This window comes from Rhinopithecus roxellana, chromosome 17 (assembly GCF_007565055.1).
Source record: "Rhinopithecus roxellana isolate Shanxi Qingling chromosome 17, ASM756505v1, whole genome shotgun sequence".
Taxonomy (NCBI): domain Eukaryota; kingdom Metazoa; phylum Chordata; class Mammalia; order Primates; family Cercopithecidae; genus Rhinopithecus; species Rhinopithecus roxellana.
Genome location: NC_044565.1, coordinates 38,037,533 through 38,058,945, shown reverse-complemented (window position 1 = coordinate 38,058,945; position 21,413 = coordinate 38,037,533). Strand labels below are relative to the sequence as shown.

At 38.7% G+C, this 21,413-nt stretch overlaps 1 protein-coding gene across 1 annotated transcript in view; it reads right to left on the bottom strand.

The window, feature by feature from the left end:
• WDPCP (WD repeat containing planar cell polarity effector) overlaps nucleotides 1-21,413 on the bottom strand; it is a 473,258-nt gene that overhangs the window by 190,176 nt on the left and 261,669 nt on the right. The window contains 1 exon segment of the mRNA XM_030920555.1: nucleotides 9,806-9,869. Coding sequence (XP_030776415.1) covers nucleotides 9,806-9,869 — 64 coding nt within the window.

Below are 21,413 nucleotides of genomic sequence, written 5' to 3'. Positions count from 1 at the left end.
GGCTAAGAAAACACTGTGGGCAAGACAGTAAAGATGCATTGCTGTCTTTTCCCAGATGAATGCAAATTGATCTTGACTCTCTGGGGCAATGGGGATGCTAAAGAAGGCCTTGGTAAACAACCCCGCAAGAGAAAAGAACAAACAATCGCATTAAAAGTGGGCAAAAGGGCCGGGCGCGGTGGCTCAAGCCTGTAATCCCAGCACTTTGGGAGGCCGAGACGGGCGGATCACGAGGTCAGGAGATCGAGACCATCCTGGCTAATACGGTGAAACCCCGTCTCTACTAAAAAATACAAAAACTAGCCGGGCGACGAGGCGGGCGCCTGTAGTCCCAGCTACTCGGGAGGCTGAGACAGGAGAATGGCGTGAACCCGGGAGGCGGAGCTTGCAGTGAGCTGAGAGCCGGCCACTGCACTCCAGCCTGGGCGGCAGAGCAAGACTCCGTCTCAAAAAAAAAAAAAAAAAAAAAAAAGTGGGCAAAAGACATAGACATTTCTCAAAAGAAGACATATAAGCAGTCAACAAACATATGAAAAAATGCTCAACATCACTAATTATCAGAGAAATTCAAATTAAAACAACACATTTCATCTTACATGACTCAGAATGGCTATTAGTAAAAAGTCAAAAACAAACACAAAAAAACAAAACCAGATACAGGCAGGGATATGGAGTAAAGGGAGCCCTTGTACATTGTTGGTGGGAATGTGAATTAATACCACCTCTATAGAAAACACTATAGATGTTTTACAAAGAAATAAAAATGAAACTACCATTCAACCCAGCAATCCCGCAACTGGGCATCTACCCAAAGGAAAAGAAATCATTATATAAAAAAGACACTTGCACTCATATGTTTATTGCAGTATTATTCACAATAGTAAAGTCATGGAATCAACCTAAGTCTTCATCAGTGGTTGACTGTATTTAAAAAATGTGATATATGGGTGGCTGGCAAGATGGCTGAATAGGAACAGCTCCAGCCTGCAGCTCCCAGTGAGATCAACACAGAAGGCGGGTGATTTCTGCATTTCCAACTGAGGTAGCTGGCTCATCAAATTGAGACTGGTTAGATGGTGGGTGAAGCCCACGGAAGGCGAGCAAAGCTGGGTGGGGCATCACCTCACCCAGGAAGCACAAGGGGTTGGGGAACTCCCTCCCCTAGCCAAGGGAAGTCATGAGGGACTGTGCTATGAGGGACTATACCGTGAGGAAGGGTGCATTTCGGCCCAGATACTACGCTTTTCCCATGGTTTTCACAACCTGCAGATCAGGAGATTCCGTTGGGTGCCTACACTACCAGGGCCCTGGGTTTCAAGTACAAAACCGGGCGGTTGTTTGGGAAGACACCAAGCTAGCTGCAGGAGTTTTTTTTTTTTTTTTTTTTTTTCATACTGCAGTGGCGCCTGGAATGCCATGAGACACAACCGTTTACTTCCCTGGAAAGGGGGCTGAAGTCAGGGAGCCAGGTGGTCTAGCTCAGCGGATCCCACCGCCATGGAGCCCGGCAAGCTAAGATCCACTAGCTTGAAATTCTTGCTGCCAGCACAGCAGTTTGAAGTCCACCTGGTACACTCGATCCTGGTGGGAGGAGCGGCATCCACAATTACTAAGGCTTGATTAGGCAGTTTTCCCCTCACAGTGTAAACAAAGCTGCCCGGAAGTTCAAAATGGGCAGAGCCCACCGCAGCTCAGCAAAGCTGCTGTAGCCAGACTGCCTCCCTAGATTTCTCCTCTCTGGGCAGGGCGTCTCTGAAAGAAAGGCAGCAGCCACAGTCAGGGGCTTATAGATAAAACTCCCATCTCCCTGGGACAGAGCACCTGGGGGAAAGGGTGGCTTTGGGCACAGCTTCAGCAGACTTAAACATTCCTGCCTGCTAACTCTGAAGAGAGCAGTGGAGCTCCCAGCATAGCGCTTGAGCTCTAAGGGACAGACTGCCTCCTCAAGTGTGTCCCTGACCCCCGTGCCTCCTGACAGGGAGATACCTCCCAGCAGGGGTTAATAGCCACCTCATACAAGAGAGCTCCAGCTGGCATCTGATGGATGCCCCTCTGGGACGAAGTATCCAGACGAAGGAACAGGCAATAATCTTTGCTGTTCTGCAGCCTCTGCTGGTGACACTCAGGCAAACTCCAGCAGACCTGCAGTAGGACCTATTAGAAAACTAACAGAAAGGAATAGCATCAACATCAACAAAAAAGACGTCCACACAAAAACCCCATCCGAAGGTCACCAGCATCCAAGACCAAAGGTAGATAAATCCACGAAGATGAGGAAAAACCAGGGCAAAAAGGCTGAACATTCCAAAAACCAGAATGCCTCTTCTCCTCCAAAGGATCACAACTCCTCACCAGCAAGGGAACAAAGTGGATGGAGAATGAGTGTGACGAATTGACAGAAGTAGGCTTCAGAAGGTGGGTAATAACAAACTCCACTGCGCTAAAGGAGCATGTTCTAACCCAATGCAAGGAAGCTAAGAACCTTGAAAAAAAGGTTAGAGGAATTGCTAACTAGAATAACCAGTTTTGAGAAGAACATAAATGACCTGATAGAGATGAAAAACACAGCACAAGAACTTCATAAGGCATACTGAAGGAGATAGACACACAAACGACCCTTCAAAAATCAATGAATCCAGGAACTGGATTTTTTTTGAAAAGATTAACAAAATAGATACACCGCTAGCCAGACTAATAAACAAAAGAGAGAAGAATCAAATAGATATAATAAAAAATGATAAAGGAGATATCTTCACTGATCCCACAGAAATACAAACTACCATCAGAGAATACTATAAACACCTCTACTCAAATAAACTAGAAAATCTAGAAGAAATGGATAAATTCCTGGATACACCCTCCCAAGACTAAACCAGGAAGAAGTCAAATCCCTGAATAGACCAATAACAAGTTCTGAAATTGAGGCAATACTTAATAGCCTACCAACCAAAAAAGGCCCAGGACCAGACAGATTCACAGCTGAATTCTACCAGAGGTAAAAAGAGGAGCTGGTACCATTCCTTCTGAAATGATTCCAAACAATAGAAAAAGAGGGACTCCCCCCTAACTCATTTTATGAGGCAGGCCAGCATTAACCTGATTTCAAAACCTGGCAGAGTCACAACAAAAAAAGAAAATTTCAGTCCAATATCCTTTGATGAACATCAATGTAAAAATCCTCAATAAAATACTGGCAAACCAAATCCAGCAGCACATCAAAAAGCTTATCCACCATGATCAAGTCAGCTTTATCCCTGGGATGAAAGGCTGGTTCCACATATGCAAATCAGTAAACGTAATGCATCAGATAAACAGAACCAATGAAAAAACCCACATGATTATTTCAATAGATGCAGAAAAGGCCTTCCATAGAATTCAACATCACTTCATGCTAAAAACTTTCAGTGAACTAGGTATTACTGTAACATATCTCAAAATAAAAAGACCTATTTGTGACAAACCCACAGCCAGTACCATACAAAATGGGCAAAAGCTGGAAGCATTCCCTTGGAAACCCAGCACAAGACAAGGATGCCGTCTCTCACCACTCCTATTCAACATAGTGTTAGAAGTTCTGGTGAGGGCAATCAGACAAGAGAGAAAGAAAGGACAATCGAATAGGAAGAGGGAGTCAAATTGTCCCTGTTTGCAGATGACATGATTGTATATTTAGAAAACCCCATCATCTCAGCCCAAAATCTCCTTAAGCTGATAAGCAACTTCAGCAAAGTCTTGGGATACAAAACCAATGTGTAAAAATCACAAGCATTCCTATACACCAATAATAGACAAACAGAGAGCTAAATCATGGGTGAACTCCCATTCACAATTGCTACAAAGAGAATAAAATACCTAGGAATACAACTTACAAGGAATGTGAAGGACCTCTTCAAGGAGAACTACAAACCACTGCTCAGGGAAATAAGAGAGGACACAAAGGGAAAACATTCAATGCTCATGGATAGGAAGAATCAGTATCACGAAAATGGCCATACTGCCCAAGGAAATTTATAGATTCAATGCCATCCCATCAAGCTACCAATGAGTTTTGTCACAGAATTAGAAAAAAACTACTTTAAATTTTACATGGAATCAAAAAAGAGCCCTCATTGCCAAGATAATCCTAAGCAAAAAGAACAAAGTTGGAGGCATCATGCTACCTGACTTCTTGAAATTATGTAAATAACACTCTCAGACAACTAACAGATTTAAAAAGAAACCACAAGAGAAATTAGAAAATGCTAAGAGACAAATAAAAATGAAAACACAACATATCAAAACTTATCTGACACAGTGAAAGTAATGGTAAAGAGATATTTATACTTATAAAGGATTACATTAAAAAGCAAGATCTGAAACCAACTACCTAGCATTACAATTTAAGGAACTAGAAAAAGGAAAAAAAAAACTACACCCAAAGCTAGAAAAGGAAATAATAAATATTGGAGCAGAGATCAACAAAATAGACAGTAGAAAAACAGTAGAAAAAAATTAGTAAACCAAAAATTATTTGAAAAGTGTCAACAAAATTGACAAACCTGTATCTAATTACCTAAAAAACAAACAAACAAACAAAAAACTAGAAAAATCTCAAATTACTAAAATCAAAACTGAAAATAGGGACATTATTACTGATTCTATAGAAATAAAAAGGATAAGATAGTACAATGAACAATTTTATGCCAACAAATTGGCTAACTAGGTGAAATGGACAAATTACTAAAAACACAAAGCCTGTTAGAAATAAATCAGAAAGTAGTAGACAATCTAAATAGACTGAGAAATAATGAGATTGAGTCAGTAATCAAACATGTCCTGACAAAGAAAAGCCCTACCCCTGATAGCTTCACTGGTAAATTCTACCAAACACTTAAAGAGAAAATAATACTAATTCCTAACTCATTCTATAAGGCCAGTATTACCATACTACAAAAGTTGAACAAAAACAATACAAAAAAAAAAAAAAATAACAAAACCATAGACCAATATCCCTCATCAACATTAATGCACAAATCTTCAACAAAATACTAGCAAACTGAACTCAGTAGCATATTAATAGGATTATACATCATGACCAAGTAAGATTTATTCTTGGAAGGCAAGAATGGTTCAACATATGAAAATTAATTTATGTGATATAACATGAATAAAGGTAGAAAAACCCACATAACCATCTCAATTGAGGTAGAAAAAGCATTTGACAAAAATTCAACATCCTTTCATGATAAAAACACTCAACAAACTAGGGTAGAAGAAAACTAACTCGACAATAAAATCTATATACGAAAAACCCACCATTCATCATACTCAGTGGTGAAATACTCAAAACTTTTCCTCTAAGATCAGCAACAAGACAAATATACCCACTTTTACCACATCTATTCAACATAGTACTGAAGTTGGATTGGAGGATTTAATATTGTTAGGATGTCAATATTACCCAAAGTGACCAACAGACTCAATGCAATTATATCAAAATTCCAATATCTGTTTTTGCAGAAATAGAAAACCATCCTAAAATTTACATGGGTCCGAAGGGACCCCAGATATCCAAAATAGTCTGGAAAAACAAGAACAGTGTTGGAGGACTCATACTTTCTGATTTCAAAACTTAATATAAAGGTACTGTAAACAAAATAATGTGGTGTGGCACAAAAACAGACATGTAGACCACTGGAATAAAACAGAAAGTCCACAAATAAACGCTCCTATATACGGTCACATGATTTTTGATAAGGCTATCAAGAAAAGCTTACCAATGTACCCTCCTATGAACTGCTTCAGACTGCCTGTTTCTGGATACCTTAGCCCAAACTATTCTTTCACTCACAGAGAAAGAGATTAACATTTTTCTGTGTGTTTAATTGTCATCTGTATTTCTTATTTTGTGACTTGCCTGATTGTGAATTTGCTAGCTTTTTTTTTTTCCCCCCGAGATGGAGTTGTGCTCTGTTGATCGACAGTGGCTCGATCTCGGCTCACTGCAACCTACGCCTCCTGGGTTCAAGTGATTCTCCTGCCTCAGTCTCCCAAGTAGCTGGGATTACAGCCTGCCACCATGCCCAGCTAATTTGTGTGTGTGTGTGTCTATATATATATATTTTTTTTTTTTTTTTTTTTTTTTTTTTTTTTTAAGTAGAGATGGGGTTTCACCATGTTGGCCAGGCTGGTCTCGAACTCCTGACCTCAGGTGATCCGCCCACCTTGGCCACCCAAAGTTCCGGGATTACAGGTATGAGCCACTGCACCTGGCCTGACTTTTGCTAGCTTTTCACTGGGGTGTTTTACTTTATACTGATTATTGGTTTTGTATATTAGGTGTATTAACCCTTTGTATGGCATATGTTGAGTCTGTTGGACCAATACAACTTATTGAAGCTTTCCCCCACTGATTTGAAATGCTACCTCTACTGTATACTAAATTAATATATATGCATATGAATCTATTTCTAGGCTATATACCACAGTGATTGAGTATGTAGTCTGAAATAGGCTGCCTTGATTCAATTCCAATCTCTCAGGTAGAGACTAGTTAGTTTTAAACACCTAAATATCAATAGTTACCTAAATTCCAGCATTGTTAATCTGACAAATGTATAAATAATGTAAAATGTAGTACTACCTAAATATCTGAAAAGTGAGTAATATAAAATATATACTAGAACTGTAGTTCTTAAGTCATTACAATATGCCAGGCACTTCATATATATTATTAATTCATTTGATACTTAAAGCACACTAGGGATTTATGCATTATCATCACCACAGGTAATAAAATGAAAGCAAACAGTTAGGTAAATTATACAAAATTATGCAGCTAATAACTGAGAGAGCTTGGAGTTGAATCAACAGGACTTAAATATAAGAAAATTACTATGAGGGTGCTGGACCTGAGGAAATGGATCTGAAAGAACCCACCTCTTTGTTTACTTCACACTTGTACCTAGAAGCCTTGTCTCTTTTCAGTTTATTTTCTACAGTGCAGCCTTACATGATCATACTGTAAACAAGGAATCAGCAAACTGTGACCCGCCATCCAAGTCTAACCCAAACTAAGAATGGTTTTTGGGAAAAAAAAAAAAATTACAGGAACAGTTTTATGTGACATCAAATTTCAGTGTCCATATATGAACTTTTATTGGAACACAGCCAAACTTATTTGTGTATGTATTGACTGTGCCTGCTTTTGCTCTATAATGGCAGAGCTAAGTAGGTGCAACAGAGCCCATATGGCTTGTAAAAAAGCTAAAATATTTACAAAACTTAACCAAGCATGGTGGCACATGCTTGTAGTCTTAGCTCCTTCGGAGGCTAAGAGAGGAGGATTGCTTGAGCCCAGGAGTTCAAGGTTATAGTGAGCTATGATCACACCACTGCATTCCAACCTAGGTGAAAAACCAAGACCCTGACTCAATCAATCAATCAGTCAGTCAGTCAGTCAGTCAATAAAGCGTGCAAGAAACAAGCCTAAACTATTTGCTACCTGGCCCTTTATAGGAAAAGTTTCCTAGCCAAAATACTGATAATATCACTCTTCTGTTTAAAATGATTTAGTAACTTCTTATTGCTTTTGAGATAAATTCTAACTCCTTTATATGGAATGTAAGTCCCTTTAGTTTCTCTGCTTTCCAGCCATATCAACTTTCTTATGTTGTATGTCTTGTAACTTTTTACCACTGATAATATGCTAATGCAAAAGGACTATTTTCAGGTTAACTGATACACTTTTATGTGATCGCATTGTGATTCACGTGTTATTATTTTTAGTCTTTTACCAAGAGATAACTCAAGGGTAGAAAATCATGTATAAGTAGGAATAATCCTGTTTATTTTACAAGCTTTTAATTTCAAAAGAGGTAACATTTTTCAGTCTATAGGCTACAGACCTCTGGCTAGATGAAATTTAGATAGTAAGAATCAATCTATTTAAAAAAGAAATTCTTTTAGGCAATTTCTACATGGAACTTTAAATGTATACAGTAGATTCATGAGCTTAAACAGAACTTTGAGGCTTTAATGCCCTTAATATTTTGAGCTTCTTTAAAGCAGACCATAGGCTATAAATAAAGTTATGCATGAAGAGTAACAATGCAGCATTCTGAATAACGACTGTTTGCTTTTGCAAATAAAAGACAGTAAAACGACTTCTATACTATCCTTATTTTATATTTTCATCTTTTTTATGTAAAAATCCTCATAGGTTAGGGTTAGCCTATCAGTAGAAAGGCTATTGGATGAAGGTGATTTGAACTAACCTGGATACTTCATATTGTCATTGGCTAAACTGAGACTGAAAGCTGAAACAGGTATGATTTGAGAAAAGTTTAGAAGGTGCCTTTCATAATGTTTGTAATTATTACAATATTAGAAATTACAGAACATAATACCTTGAGAGATAAATTTTACCAGGCACCAAACATTTAAATATACATCTCTTTAGTTCTTATCGTGGCTAGAAAAAAGACTGAAACTATAGACATAAAAAATAAAGAAATATGGGTAAAATCTACCATTATTGAGGTAAGTGGCAAAGGTAAAAAGGTGGAAATAAGGAAAAAAGTTAATGGGGCTGGAAAATCTAAAGGGTGTAATTACTTTTCTGACACTGTGATCTCTGCATGTATAGATTTTGATGAAAATAATAAAACCTTCCCTCAATGTAATATGCGTGCTCAGTTAGACATCACAAAATGCAGATGACGAATAAAAGAATGTTCACACTTTTGAAATTAGATTTTTAATGATCAATAAAAGTATAATTAATTGAATGACATACAATTAGAATTTAAATATCAAACTCAATCCAAAGAGGACTGATTTAATGTGATGAATCCATAATATTATCTAAAACATCAAAGCTTAATTTAAACTACAGAATGACTTCACTGTGCAAAAGATTCTGGAAAAGCACCTTCTAGAAATATTTCTTGCTTTCAAGAGGCTTTTGCTCTATTGTTTGTGACAGCAATGTAATTGCTATATAACAGAATATCTGAAACATCAAAGCTTAAACTATAAAATGTCTTAATTGTGCAAAAGATTCAGGAAAAAGCACCTTCTAGAACTATTTCTTCTTTCAAGAACTTTTTGCTCTGTTGTTTCTGTGAAAACAATGAAATTGCTGTCTAACAGAATATGCTGGGAAACCAGGAAAGGACTTTTCCTTTGTTCATTTGATCTCAATGTGGCACTGTGGTGCAAGATCTTATAAAACAGAGACCTGATACAGAGTATAAGGATTTGTAAGAAACTGGTCAGTTTTACTATTCTGTAGCTAACAAATGGGAGAGCCAGAGTATATGTGAATTTAACCTCTTGGATCCACTTTGTACTATAGTTACTTAAAAATTACATGTGAGAACATTCCTACTTTGTTACTCTACACTAAAATCTAAGGGACAAACTGAGCACATTCAAGATCTGTGGGATATGTTTTGCCCTATGTCCTGGATTCTATAGCTTTTCTTCAGAGAATGGATTAGAAAGACATTTAAGATTATTAGATAGATAGGTGTCATATCCTTGCATCAAGATACATGAGGAGAAAAGTTCAAGAATTATAAATTCTTAGAAAACATAAAAGATCCATTGGAGCCAGCAAAGAAAATGTCAACAAATCAAAAGATACTAGATGGCTAATGACCAGTTTCACGAAAGCAAACCTGCAAGTCAAGATGGAATAATGCTTTCCTGCCATGTGTCTAAGCCTGCAAAATGACACTAATCCTTTTTAATGGTCACAAAAGCTGACAACTTACTCAGCCTTAGAACTGAAGGTACAAAATCATCTCCGAAAATGACTCACCATAAAGAGGTCACGAGCACCAATGTCAACAGCTAGGAGAAATGCCTTTTCAAATCTCTGGTACCTACAAGGCAGAAAAAAATGTTATGTTAGTTGTGAACAAGAATATATAAAAGAGAAGAGCTGTTTATTTAACATATTTACATGATACTGTTTTTGTCCTTCTAATTGGAAAAATATTTTCAGACAGAAGGGATCTGGCCTACTAGGATCTTCCATATATGAAAAGTTACTACATTTAGGAGGGGCTGAGGCTCAGAGCCTGTGGAGGCCTTAAGTATAACATTCAAGAATAAACATAAACCCAAGTAGACACTGCTGACGATGATAGCTTAGAAAATATGTTGCCTCTTCTTGTTAGTACCTCCTGTATTTGCCTGAATCCCTCTCAGATATAGAAATCAAAAGGCAATTGTGTTTATTTTTGTGAATGAAGAGTGTCTTGTACTAGGAAGCTTATTGATTCATTATATATTCAGTGGAGGTGAGATATACTAAGGAAGAGGTCAGAAGATTAGCAAATTGTACTATTTGTCCATGCATTCACTGCAATTTTGCATTTGTCCCCATTCCATTGTAACTATCTGGCAATACTAATTATCCATATATATAAATATATGTATATATATATTTATATTTTGAGACAGAGTCTTGCTCTGTCGCCAGGCTGGAGTGCAGTGGCGTGATCTCGGCTCACTGCAACCTCCACCTCACTGGTTCAAGCGATTCTCCTGGCTCAGCCTCCTGAGTAGCTTGGGAGTAGGTGTGCACCACCATGCCCAGATAATTTTTGTATTTTTAGTAGAGATGGGGTTTCACCATGTTGGCCAGGATGGTCTCGATCTCTTGACCTCGTGATCTGCCTGCCTCAGCCTCCCAAAATGCTGGGACTACAGGTGTGAGCCACTGTGCTCAGTCAATTTGACACATTTGAAGAAAGAATTGGTGAAATAAAAGTGCATAAATTATGTATAAGTCAGGAATAACACAGAATGTTGCAGAGGAAAAAGAAATTAAAAATATAAAGAGAGGCTAAGCAAATGAGAAAATATGGAAAGTCTAATATGACTACACAGGGAATTAAGTTAATGCTTGAGAATTTCCAGAGATGAGAAACGATATGAGACAATCAACACAAAAGAAACAAGGTATATCAGCCAGGAGACATAAAAAGGTAATTTAAAATATTCACATTTGTAATGGAAATGCAGAAATGAACAAAAAAAGAAAATTAGGCTGGGTGCGGTAGCTCATGCCTGTAATCCCAGCACTGTGGGAGGCTGAGATGGTTTTACCACTTGAGGCCAAAAGTTCAAGACCAGGCTAGGCAACACAGTGAAACCCCAACTCTACTAAAAATACAAAAATGAGCCAGGTGTAGTGGTGGGTGCCTGTATTCCCAGCTACTCAGGAGGCTGAGGCACAAGAATTGCTTGAACTCACGAGGCAGAGGTTGCAGTGAGCTGAGATTGTGCCACTGCATTCCAGCCTGGGCAACAGAGTGAGACTGCCAAAAAAAAAAAAGAAAGAAAATTAAAAGCTTCCAGACAAGAAAGAAATAAAAGGCATCTATTACTAAATAGGATGAGAGGAAGTCAAACTATCTCCCTTCTCAGATGATATGATTCTATACCTACAAAATCCCGTAGTCTCTGCCCAAAGACTCCTAGATCTGATAAACAGCTTTGGCAAAGTTGCAGGATACAAAATTAGTGCAAAAATGAGTTGCATTTCTGTGCACCAATAATGTCCAAGCTGAGAGTCAAATCAAGAATACAATTCCATTCACAATAGCCACAAAAAGAATAAAATACTCAGGAATACTTTGGGAGGCTGAGGTGGGTGGATCACCTTAGGTCAGGAGTTCGAGACCAGCCTGGCCAACATGGTGAAACCCCATCTCTACTTAAAAAAAAAAAAATACAAAACATTAGTTGGGCATGGTGGCAGGTGCCTGTAATCCCAGCTACCTGGGAAGCTGAGGCAGAAGAATCGCTTGAATATGGAAGGCAGAGGTTGCAGTGAGCCGAGATCGCACCATTGCACTCCAGCCTGGGCAACAAAAGTGAAACGGCAACTCAAAATTAAAAAAAAAAAAAAGAAAGAAAGAAAAAGAAAAGAAAACTTATATGGAACCAAAAAAAAACCCTGAATACCCAAAGCAATTCTAAACAAAAAGAACAAAGTTGGAGGCATCAGGTTATCCACTTCAAATTCCTACAAAGCTACAGTAAACAAAGCAGCATGGTACTGGTACAAAAACAGACACATAAACCAATGGAACAGATTAGAGAATATTGGGGGAAAACCCCACCCCCGATATTTATTGTGGGCTCTTTTCTATTCCCTAAGCATCTCGGCTGGTTTGATAAATAAAGGGAAAGAGTACAAGAGAGAGAAATTTTAAAGTTGGGTGTCCGGGAGAGACATCACACATCAGCAGGTTCCATGATGCTTCCTGAGCTGTAAAACCAGCAAGTTTTTATTAGCGATTATCAAAAGGGGAGGGAGTGCACAAATAGGGTGTGGGTCACAGAGCAGGGCGAGATCCCAGGACCACCAGATGGGGCGAAATTAAAATTGCTAATGAAGTTTCAGGCACGCATTGTCATTGATAACATCTTATCAGGAAACAGGGTTTGAGAGCAGACAACCTGACTGACCAAAATTTATTAGGTGGGAATTTCCTCGTCCTAATAAGCCTGGAAGCGCTACAGGAGACCGGGACTTATTTCATCCCTTGGGCTTTGACCGTAAAAGGCGGCTGCCTTAAGGGGGCCATCTATAGACCTACCCTCAGGGCGCATTCTCTTTCTCAGGGATGATCCTTGCTGAGAAAAAGAATTCAGTGATATTTCTCCTATTTGCCTTTGAAGCAAGAGAAATATGGCTCTGTTCCGTCCAGCTCACCGGCAGTCAGAAGTCTTATCTCTCTTGTTCCCTGAACATTGCTGTTATCCTGTTCTTTTTTCAAGATGCCCAGATTTCATATCATTCAAACACACATGCTTTACAAACAACTTGTGCAGTTAACACAATCATCACAGGGTCCTGAGGTGACATATATCCTCCTCAGCTTACAAAGACGACGGGATTAAGAGATTAAAGTAAAGACAGGCATAGGAAATCACAAGGGTATTGATTGGCGAAGTGATAAGTATCCATGAAATGTTCATAATTTATGTTCAGAGATTGCAGTAAAGACAGGCGTCAGAAATTATAAAAGTATTCATTTGGGGAACTAATAAATGTGCATGAAATCTTCACAATTTAAGTTCTTCTGCTGCAGCTTTAGCCGGTCCCTCCATTTGGAGTCCCTGACTTCCTGCAACAAGAGAACTTAGAAATAAAGCCAAACACCTGCAACCAACCATCTGATCTTTGACAAGACAGACAATAGCAGTAATGGGGAAATGACTTCCTATTTAATAAATGATACTGGAATAACTGGACAGTCATATACAGATGATTTAAACTAGACCCCTTCCTTTCACTATATACAAAAATCAACTCAAGATGAATCACAGACTTAAATGTAAAATCTAAAACTATAAAAACCTTAGAAGAAAACCTAGGAAATATCATTATGGACATCGGCCCTGGCAAAGATGTCATGACACAGACTCCACAAGCAATTGCAACAAAAACAAAAAATTGACAAATAGGAAGACCAATTAAACTAAAGGGTTTCTGCATAGCAAAAGAAACTATCAAAAAAGTAAACAGATAACCTACAGAATATAAGAAAATATTCAAACTGTGCATTTGGCAAAGGTCTAATATCCAGAATCTATAAAGAATCTAAACAAATTAACAGGCAAAAAACTTAAAATCCCACTAAAAAAATGGGGAAAGGATATGAACAGACACTTCTCAAAATAAGACAAACACTCAGCCAACAAGCATATGGAAAAATCCTCAGCTTCACTAATCGTTAGAGAAATGTGAATCAAAACCACAATGCGATACCATCTCATACCAGTCAGAATGGCTATTATTAAAAAGTCAAAAAACAAAAGATGCTGGCAAGGGTGCAGAGAAAAGGGAACACTTATACACTGCTGGTGGCAATGTAAATTAGTTCAGCCACTGTGGAAAGAAGTTTGGAGATTTCTCAAAGAACTTAAAACAGTACTACTATTCAACCCAGCAATCCCATTACTGGGTACATACCCAAAGGAATATAAATTGTTCTAACATAAAGATATGTGATGTGTATGTTCACTATTCACAATAGGAAAGACACGGAATCAACCTAGATGCCCAACAATGGTTGACAGGATAAAGAAAATGTGGCACATACACACCATGGAATACTATGCAGTCATATAAAAGAAAGAGATTAAGTCCTTTGCAGCAACATGGATGGAGTTGGTGGCCACTATCCAAAGAGAATTAATGCAGGAACAAAAGTCCAAATACCACATGTTGTCTCTTATAAGTGGGAGCTAAACACTGAGTACACAGGAACACAAAGAAGGGAACAGTAGATACCAGGGCCTACTTGAGGCTGGAGTGTGGGAGGAGGGTGAATTTAAAAAGTACCTATCAAATACTGTGCTCATCTGTAGCACAGTTATCCTGGGTGATGAAATAAGCTGTACACCAGACACCCATGACATGCAATTTACCCTTGTAACAAAGCAGCTGATGTACCCTTGAACCTAAAAGTGCAAAAAATAAAATAAAATAAAATAATAATAATAATATATACATAAAGTTTAAAAAAAGAAAAAGTTTAAAAAAAAAAAAGAGAGAAGACATATCATCTATAAAGGAACTACAAATACTGACCCTAGACTTCTCATTGGCAACAATGGGAGGTAGAAGACAGTGAGAAAATATCTTCAAATTATGGAGGAAAAATAAGCATCAAATCTCTGAGCAGAGACTCCTCCAATTTGTCAATTTTTGTTTTTGTTGCAATTGCTTGTGGAGTCTTTGTCATGACGTCTTTGCCAGAGCCTATGTCCAGAACAATATTTCCTAGGTTTTCTTCTGAGAGATTTATAGGTTTAGGTTTTACATTTAAGTCTCTAATTCATCTTGAGTTAATTTTTGTATACAGTGAAAGGAAGGGGCCTAGTTTCAATCTTCGGTGCATAAAAAAATTCTAAACTTGAATGTACTTAATAAAATACACTCGAAAATCTATAAAGCAAAACATGAATAGAATTAAAACAAATGATCAGCCTACCATCACTGTGTGAGACTTTAAGGGTTATCTCTAAATTTTTGCTAGTCTAAGCAGTGAAAAAACTAGGAAGAAATAGGAGACTTAACATAATTACAAAGTTATAGTTATTGAATACACAGGACTTAAATCAGAGAACCCTAAATCTTTTTTATCTTTTTTTTTTTTTTTGAGACGGCATCTTGCTCTGTTGCCCAGGCTGGACTGCAGTGGCATGATCTCAGCTCACTGCAAACTCTGCCTCCTGTGATCACGCCATTCTCCTGCCTCAGCTTCCCGAATAGCTGGGACTATAGGCACCTGCCACCACACCTGGCTAATATTTTGTATTTTTAGTAGGGACAGGGTTACACCATGTTAGCCAGGATGGTCTTCATCTCCTGACCTCATGATTCACCCGCCTCAGCCTCGGAAAGTGCTGGGATTACAGGTGTAAGCCACCACGTTAAGCCCAGAGAACCTTAAATCAGAGAATACACATTCTTCTCAAACCCAAATGGGATATCTACAAGATTATATTATGTAGTAAGTAAAAAAGCATGTCTCAATATATTTTAAAGATTATAATTAATCCATCAACAATGTAATTAAGTTTGACAAAAAGGCAATATATTCATATGTACTTACAAATGAAGTCATTAGTCAAAGAAATTATAATACAGGGGGCGGAGCAAGATGGCCGAATAGGAACAGCTCCAGTCTCCAACTCCCAGCGCGAGTGACACAGAAGACCGGTGATTTCTGCATTTTCAACTGAGGTACTGGAGTCATCTCACTAGGGAGTGCCGGACAATCGGTGCTGATCAGCTGCTGCAGCCCGACCAGCGAGAGCTGAAGCAGGGCGAGGCATTGCCTCACCTGGGAAGCGCAAGGGGGAAGGGAATCCCTTTTCCTAGCTAGGGGAACTGAGACACACAACACCTGGAAAATCGGGTGACTCCCACCCCAATACTGCGCTTGAAACAAACGGGCACACCAGAAGAATATATTCCACACCTGGCCGGGAGGGTCCCATGCCCACGGAGCCTCCCTCATTGCTAACACAGCAGTCTGTGATCTAACCGCAAGGCAGCAGCGAGGCTGGGGGAGGGGCGCCTGCCATTGCTGAGGCTTAAGTAGGTAAACAAAGCCGCTGGGAAGCTCGAACTGGGTGGAGCTCACAGCAGCTCAAGGAAACCTGCCTGTCTCTGTAGACTCCACCTCTGGGGACAGGGCACAGTTAACAACAACAACAACAGAAGCAGCAAGAACCTCTGCAGACGCAAACGACTGTCTGACGGCTTTGAAGAGAGCAGTGGATCTCCCAACACGGAGGTTGAGATCTGAGAAGGGACAGACTGCCTGCTCAAGTGGGTCCCTGACCCCTGAGTAGCCTAACTGGGAGACATCCCCCACTAGGGGCAGTCTGACACCCCACACCTCACAGGGTGGAGTACACCCCTGAGAGGAAGCTTGCAAAGTAAGAATCAGACAGGTACACTCGCTGTTCAGCAATATTCTATCTTCTGCAACTTCTGCTGCTGATACCCAGGCAAACAGGGTCTCGAGTGGATCTCAAGCAATCTCCAACAGACCTACAGCTGAGGGTCCTGACTGTTAGAAGGAAAACTATCAAACAGGAAGGACACCTATACCAAAACCCCATCAGTACATCACCATCATCAAAGACCAGAGGCAGATAAAACCACAAAGATGGGGAAAATGCAGGGCAGAAAAGCTGGAAATTCAAAAAATAAGAGCGCATCTCCCCCTGCAAAGGACCGCAGCACATCGCCAGCAATGGATCAAAGCTGGTCAGAGAATGACTTTGACGAGATGAGAGAAGAAGGCTTCAGTCCATCAAACTTCTCAGAGCTAAAGGAGGAATTACGTACCCAGCGCAAAGAAACTAAAAATCTTGAAAAAAGAGTGGAAGAATTGACAGCTAGACTAATTAATGCAGAGGAGGTCATAAACTAAATGACGGAGATGAAAACCATGACACGAGAAGTACGTGACAAATGCACAAGCTTCAGTAACCGACTCGATCAACTGGAAGAAAGAGTATCAGCGATTGAGGATCAAATGAATGAAATGAAGGAAGAAGAGAAACCAAAAGAAAAAAGAAGAAAAAGAAATGAACAAAGCTTGCAAGAAGTATGGGATTATGTAAAAAGACCAAATCTATGTCTGATTGGGGTGCCTGAAAGTGAGGGAGAAAATGGAACCAAGTTGGAAAACACTCTTCAGGATATCATCCAGGAGAACTTCCCCAACCTAGTAGGGCAGGCCAACATTCAAATTCAGGAAATACAGAGAACGCCACAAAGATACTCCTCCAAAAGAGCAAATCCAAGACACATAATTGCCAGATTCACCAAAGTTGAAATGAAGGAAAGAATCCTAAGGGCAGCCAGAGAGAAAGGTTGGGTTACCCACAAAGGGAAGCCCATCAGACTAACAGCAGATCTCTTGGCAGAAACTCTACAAGCCAGAAGAGAGTGGGGGCCAATATTCAACGTTCTTAAAGAAAAGAATTTTCAACCCAGAATTTCATATCCAACCAAACTAACTTTCATAAGTGAAGGAGAAATAAAATCCTTTACAGATAAGCACATGCTTAGAGATTTTGTCACTACCAGACCTGCCTTACAAGAGACCCTGAAGGAAGCCCTAAACATGGAAAGGAACAACCGGTACCAGCCATTGCAAAAACATGACAAAATGTAAAGATCATGGAGGCTAGGAAAAAACTGCATCAACTAATGAGCAAAATAACCAGTTAATATCATAATGGCAGGATCAAGTTCACACATAACAATATTAACCTTAAATGTAAATGGACTAAATGCTCCAATTAAAAGACACAGACTGGCAAACTGGATAAAGAGTCAAGACCCATCAGTCTGCTGTATTCAGGAGACCCATCTCACATGCAGAGACATACACAGGCTCAAAATAAAGGGATGGAGGAAGATCTACCAAGCAAATGGAGAACAAAAAAAAGCAGGGGTTGCAATCCTAGTCTCTGATAAAACAGACTTTAAACCATCAAAGATCAAAAGAGACAAAGAAGGCCATTACATAATGGTAAAGGGATCAATTCAACAGGAAGAGCTAACTATCCTAAATATATATGCACCCAATACAGGAGCACCCAGATTCATAAAGCAAGTCCTTAGAGACTTACAGAGACTTAGACTCCCATACAATAATAATGGGAGACATCAACACTCCACTGTCAACATTAGACAGATCAACCCACAGCTAATATCATACTGAATGGGCAAAAACTGGAAAAAATCCCTTTGAAAACTGGCACAAGACAGAGATGCCCTCTCTCACCACTCCTATTCAACATAGTGTTGGAAGTTCTGGCTAGGACAATCAGGCAAGAGAAAGAAATCAAGGGTATTCAGTTAGAAAAAGAAGAAGTCAAATTGTCCCTGTTTGCAGATGACATGATTGTATATTTAGAAAACCCCATTGTCTCAGCCCAAAATCTCCTTAAGCTGATAAGCAACTTCAGCAAAGTCTCAGGATACAAAATTAATGTGCAAAAATCACAAGCATTCTTATACACCAGTAACAGACAAACAGAGAGCCAAATCAGGAATGAACTTCCATTCACAATTGCTTCAAAGAGAATAAAATACCTAGGAATCCAACTTACAAGGGATGTAAAGGACGTCTTCAAGGAGAACTACAAACCACTGCTCAGTGAAATCAAAGAGGACACAAACAAATGGAAGAACATACCATGCTCATGGATAGGAAGAATCGATATCGTGAAAATGGCCATACTGCCCAAGGTTATTTATAGATTCAGTGCCATCCCCATCAAGCTACCAAGGAGTTTCTTCACAGAATTGGAAAAAACTGCTTTAAAGTTCATATGGAACCAAAAAAGAGCCTGCATTGCCAACACAATCCTAAGTCAAAAGGACAAAGCTGGAGGCATCACGCTGCCTGACTTCAAACTATACTACAAGGCTAAAGTAACCAAAAGAGCATGGTACTGGTACCAAAACAGAGATATAGACCAATGGAACAGAACAGAGTCCTCAGAAATAATACCACACATCTACAGCCATCTGATCTTTGACAAACCTGAGAAAAACAAGAAATGGGGAAAGGATTCCCTATTTAATAAATGGTGCTGGGAAAATTGGCTAGCCATAAGTAGAAAGCTGAAACCGGATCCTTTCCTTACTCCTTATACGAAAATTAATTCAAGATGGATTAGAGACTTAAATGTTAGACCTAATACCATAAAAACCCTAGAATAAAATCTAGGTAGTACCATTCAGGACATGGGCACGGGCAAGGACTTCATGTCTAAAACACCAAAAGCAACGGCAGCAAAAGCAAAAATTGACAAATGGTATCTAATTAAACTAAGGAGCTTCTGCACAGCAAAAGAAACTACCATCAGAGTGAACAGGCAACCTACAGAATGGGAGAAAATTTTTGCAATCTACTCATCTGACAAAGGGCTAATATCCAGAATCTACAAAGAACTCAAACAAATATACAAGAAAAAAACAAACAACCCCATCAAAAAGTGGGCAAAGGATATGAACAGACATTTCTCAAAAGAAGACATTCATACAGCCAACAGACACATGAAAAAATGCTCATCATCACTCGCCATCAGAGAAATGCAAATCAAAACCACAATGAGATACCATCTCACACCAGTTAGAATGGCAATCATGAAAAAGTCAGGGAACAACAGGTGCTGGAGAGGATGTGGAGAAATAGGAACACTTTTACACTGTTGGTGGGATTGTAAACTAGTTCAACCATTATGGAAAACAGTATGGCGATTCCTCAAGGATCTAGAACTAGATGTACCATATGACCCAGCCATCCCACTACTGGGTATATACCCAATGGATTCTAAATCATGCTGCTATAAACACACATGCACACGTATGTTTATTGCGGCACTATTCACAATAGCAAAGACTTGGAATCGACCCAAATGTCCATCTGTGACAGGCTGGATTAAGAAAATGTGGCACATATACACCATGGAATACTATGCAGCCATAAAAAAGGATGAGTTTGTGTCCTTTGTAGGGACATGGATGCAGCTGGAAACCATCATTCTTAGCAAACTATCACAAGAACAGAAAACCAAACACCGCATGTTCTCACTCATAGGTGGGAACTGAACAATGAGATCACTTGGACTCGGGAAGGGGAACATCACACACTGGGGCCTATCATGGGGAGGGGGGAGGAGGGAGGGATTGCATTGGGAGTTATACTTGATATAAATGATGAATTGATGGGTGCTGACGAGTTGATGGGTGCAGCACACCAACATGGCACAAGTATACATATGTAACAAACCTGCACGTTATGCACATGTACCCTAGAACTTAAAGTATAATAAAAAAAAAAAAATTACAAAAAAAAAAGAGAACATACATTTCAATTTATCATCACAATATACTTAAGGAAAAACGTGTGCTGTTTTGCAATTAACAGCACCCCCACACAATTCCATGTATGTTAATATCTTGTAAATCTCAATATAATTTAAAAATGCAACTGAGATAGATTAATTACTATAAAAATAAACTATATTCAAAAATTTAAAAAAAAATAGAAATTTAAAAATACTTAAATAAATGCTAATACTATAAAAAACACTTAAACAAATGAGGCATTTGAAGGGAAATCTATAGCCTTAAGTGCTTGTGTTGAAAATAAGATTAAAAATTGATAAACTAAATATCCAACTTAATAATTTAGAAAAATAGCAGAATAATCTCAAGAAGGCAGTGGAATAACATGTTTGAAGTACCGAAAGGAAGAAACACACACAAAATTTTGTATGCAGCAAAGACTTACAAATGAAGGTATAATAAAGATATTTTCAGGAAGAAACTAAGAAAATTTATCACAAGTAGAATTACACCATAAGAAAGACTAGAAGAAGTTCTTTAGGCTAAATTAAATGCTAGATGGAAAGGCAGATCTCCAAGAAAGAATGAAAAGTAGGAGAAATGGTAAATACCTGGGCAAATATAAGGAACTCCATTACATTTATTTAATATACACTTGTCTGTTGAAAGCAAAAATTATAACATTTTGTGAGGGTTATAACATGTAGGTAATGTATATGGAAACAGTAGCATAAAGGATGGGGTAAGGTGGGTAAATGAACAGATTCAGTTCATTTCAAGATTTCTACATTTTACATGAAGTGGACTATGTGAAGATTTCTACCTTTTAATTCTAAGTGGACTGTAGAACAGTAAGGTTATAAATGTAACCCTTACAGCAACCATTAAAAAAAAGTACAAGCAGGTATGACTAAAAAAGCAAATTAATAAAAAATCTGGAAAATATTCAAATAATCCAAAGGAGGAAGGAAAGGAGGAGTGAAGAAACAAAAATTAGTAAAAATTAGTACAAACA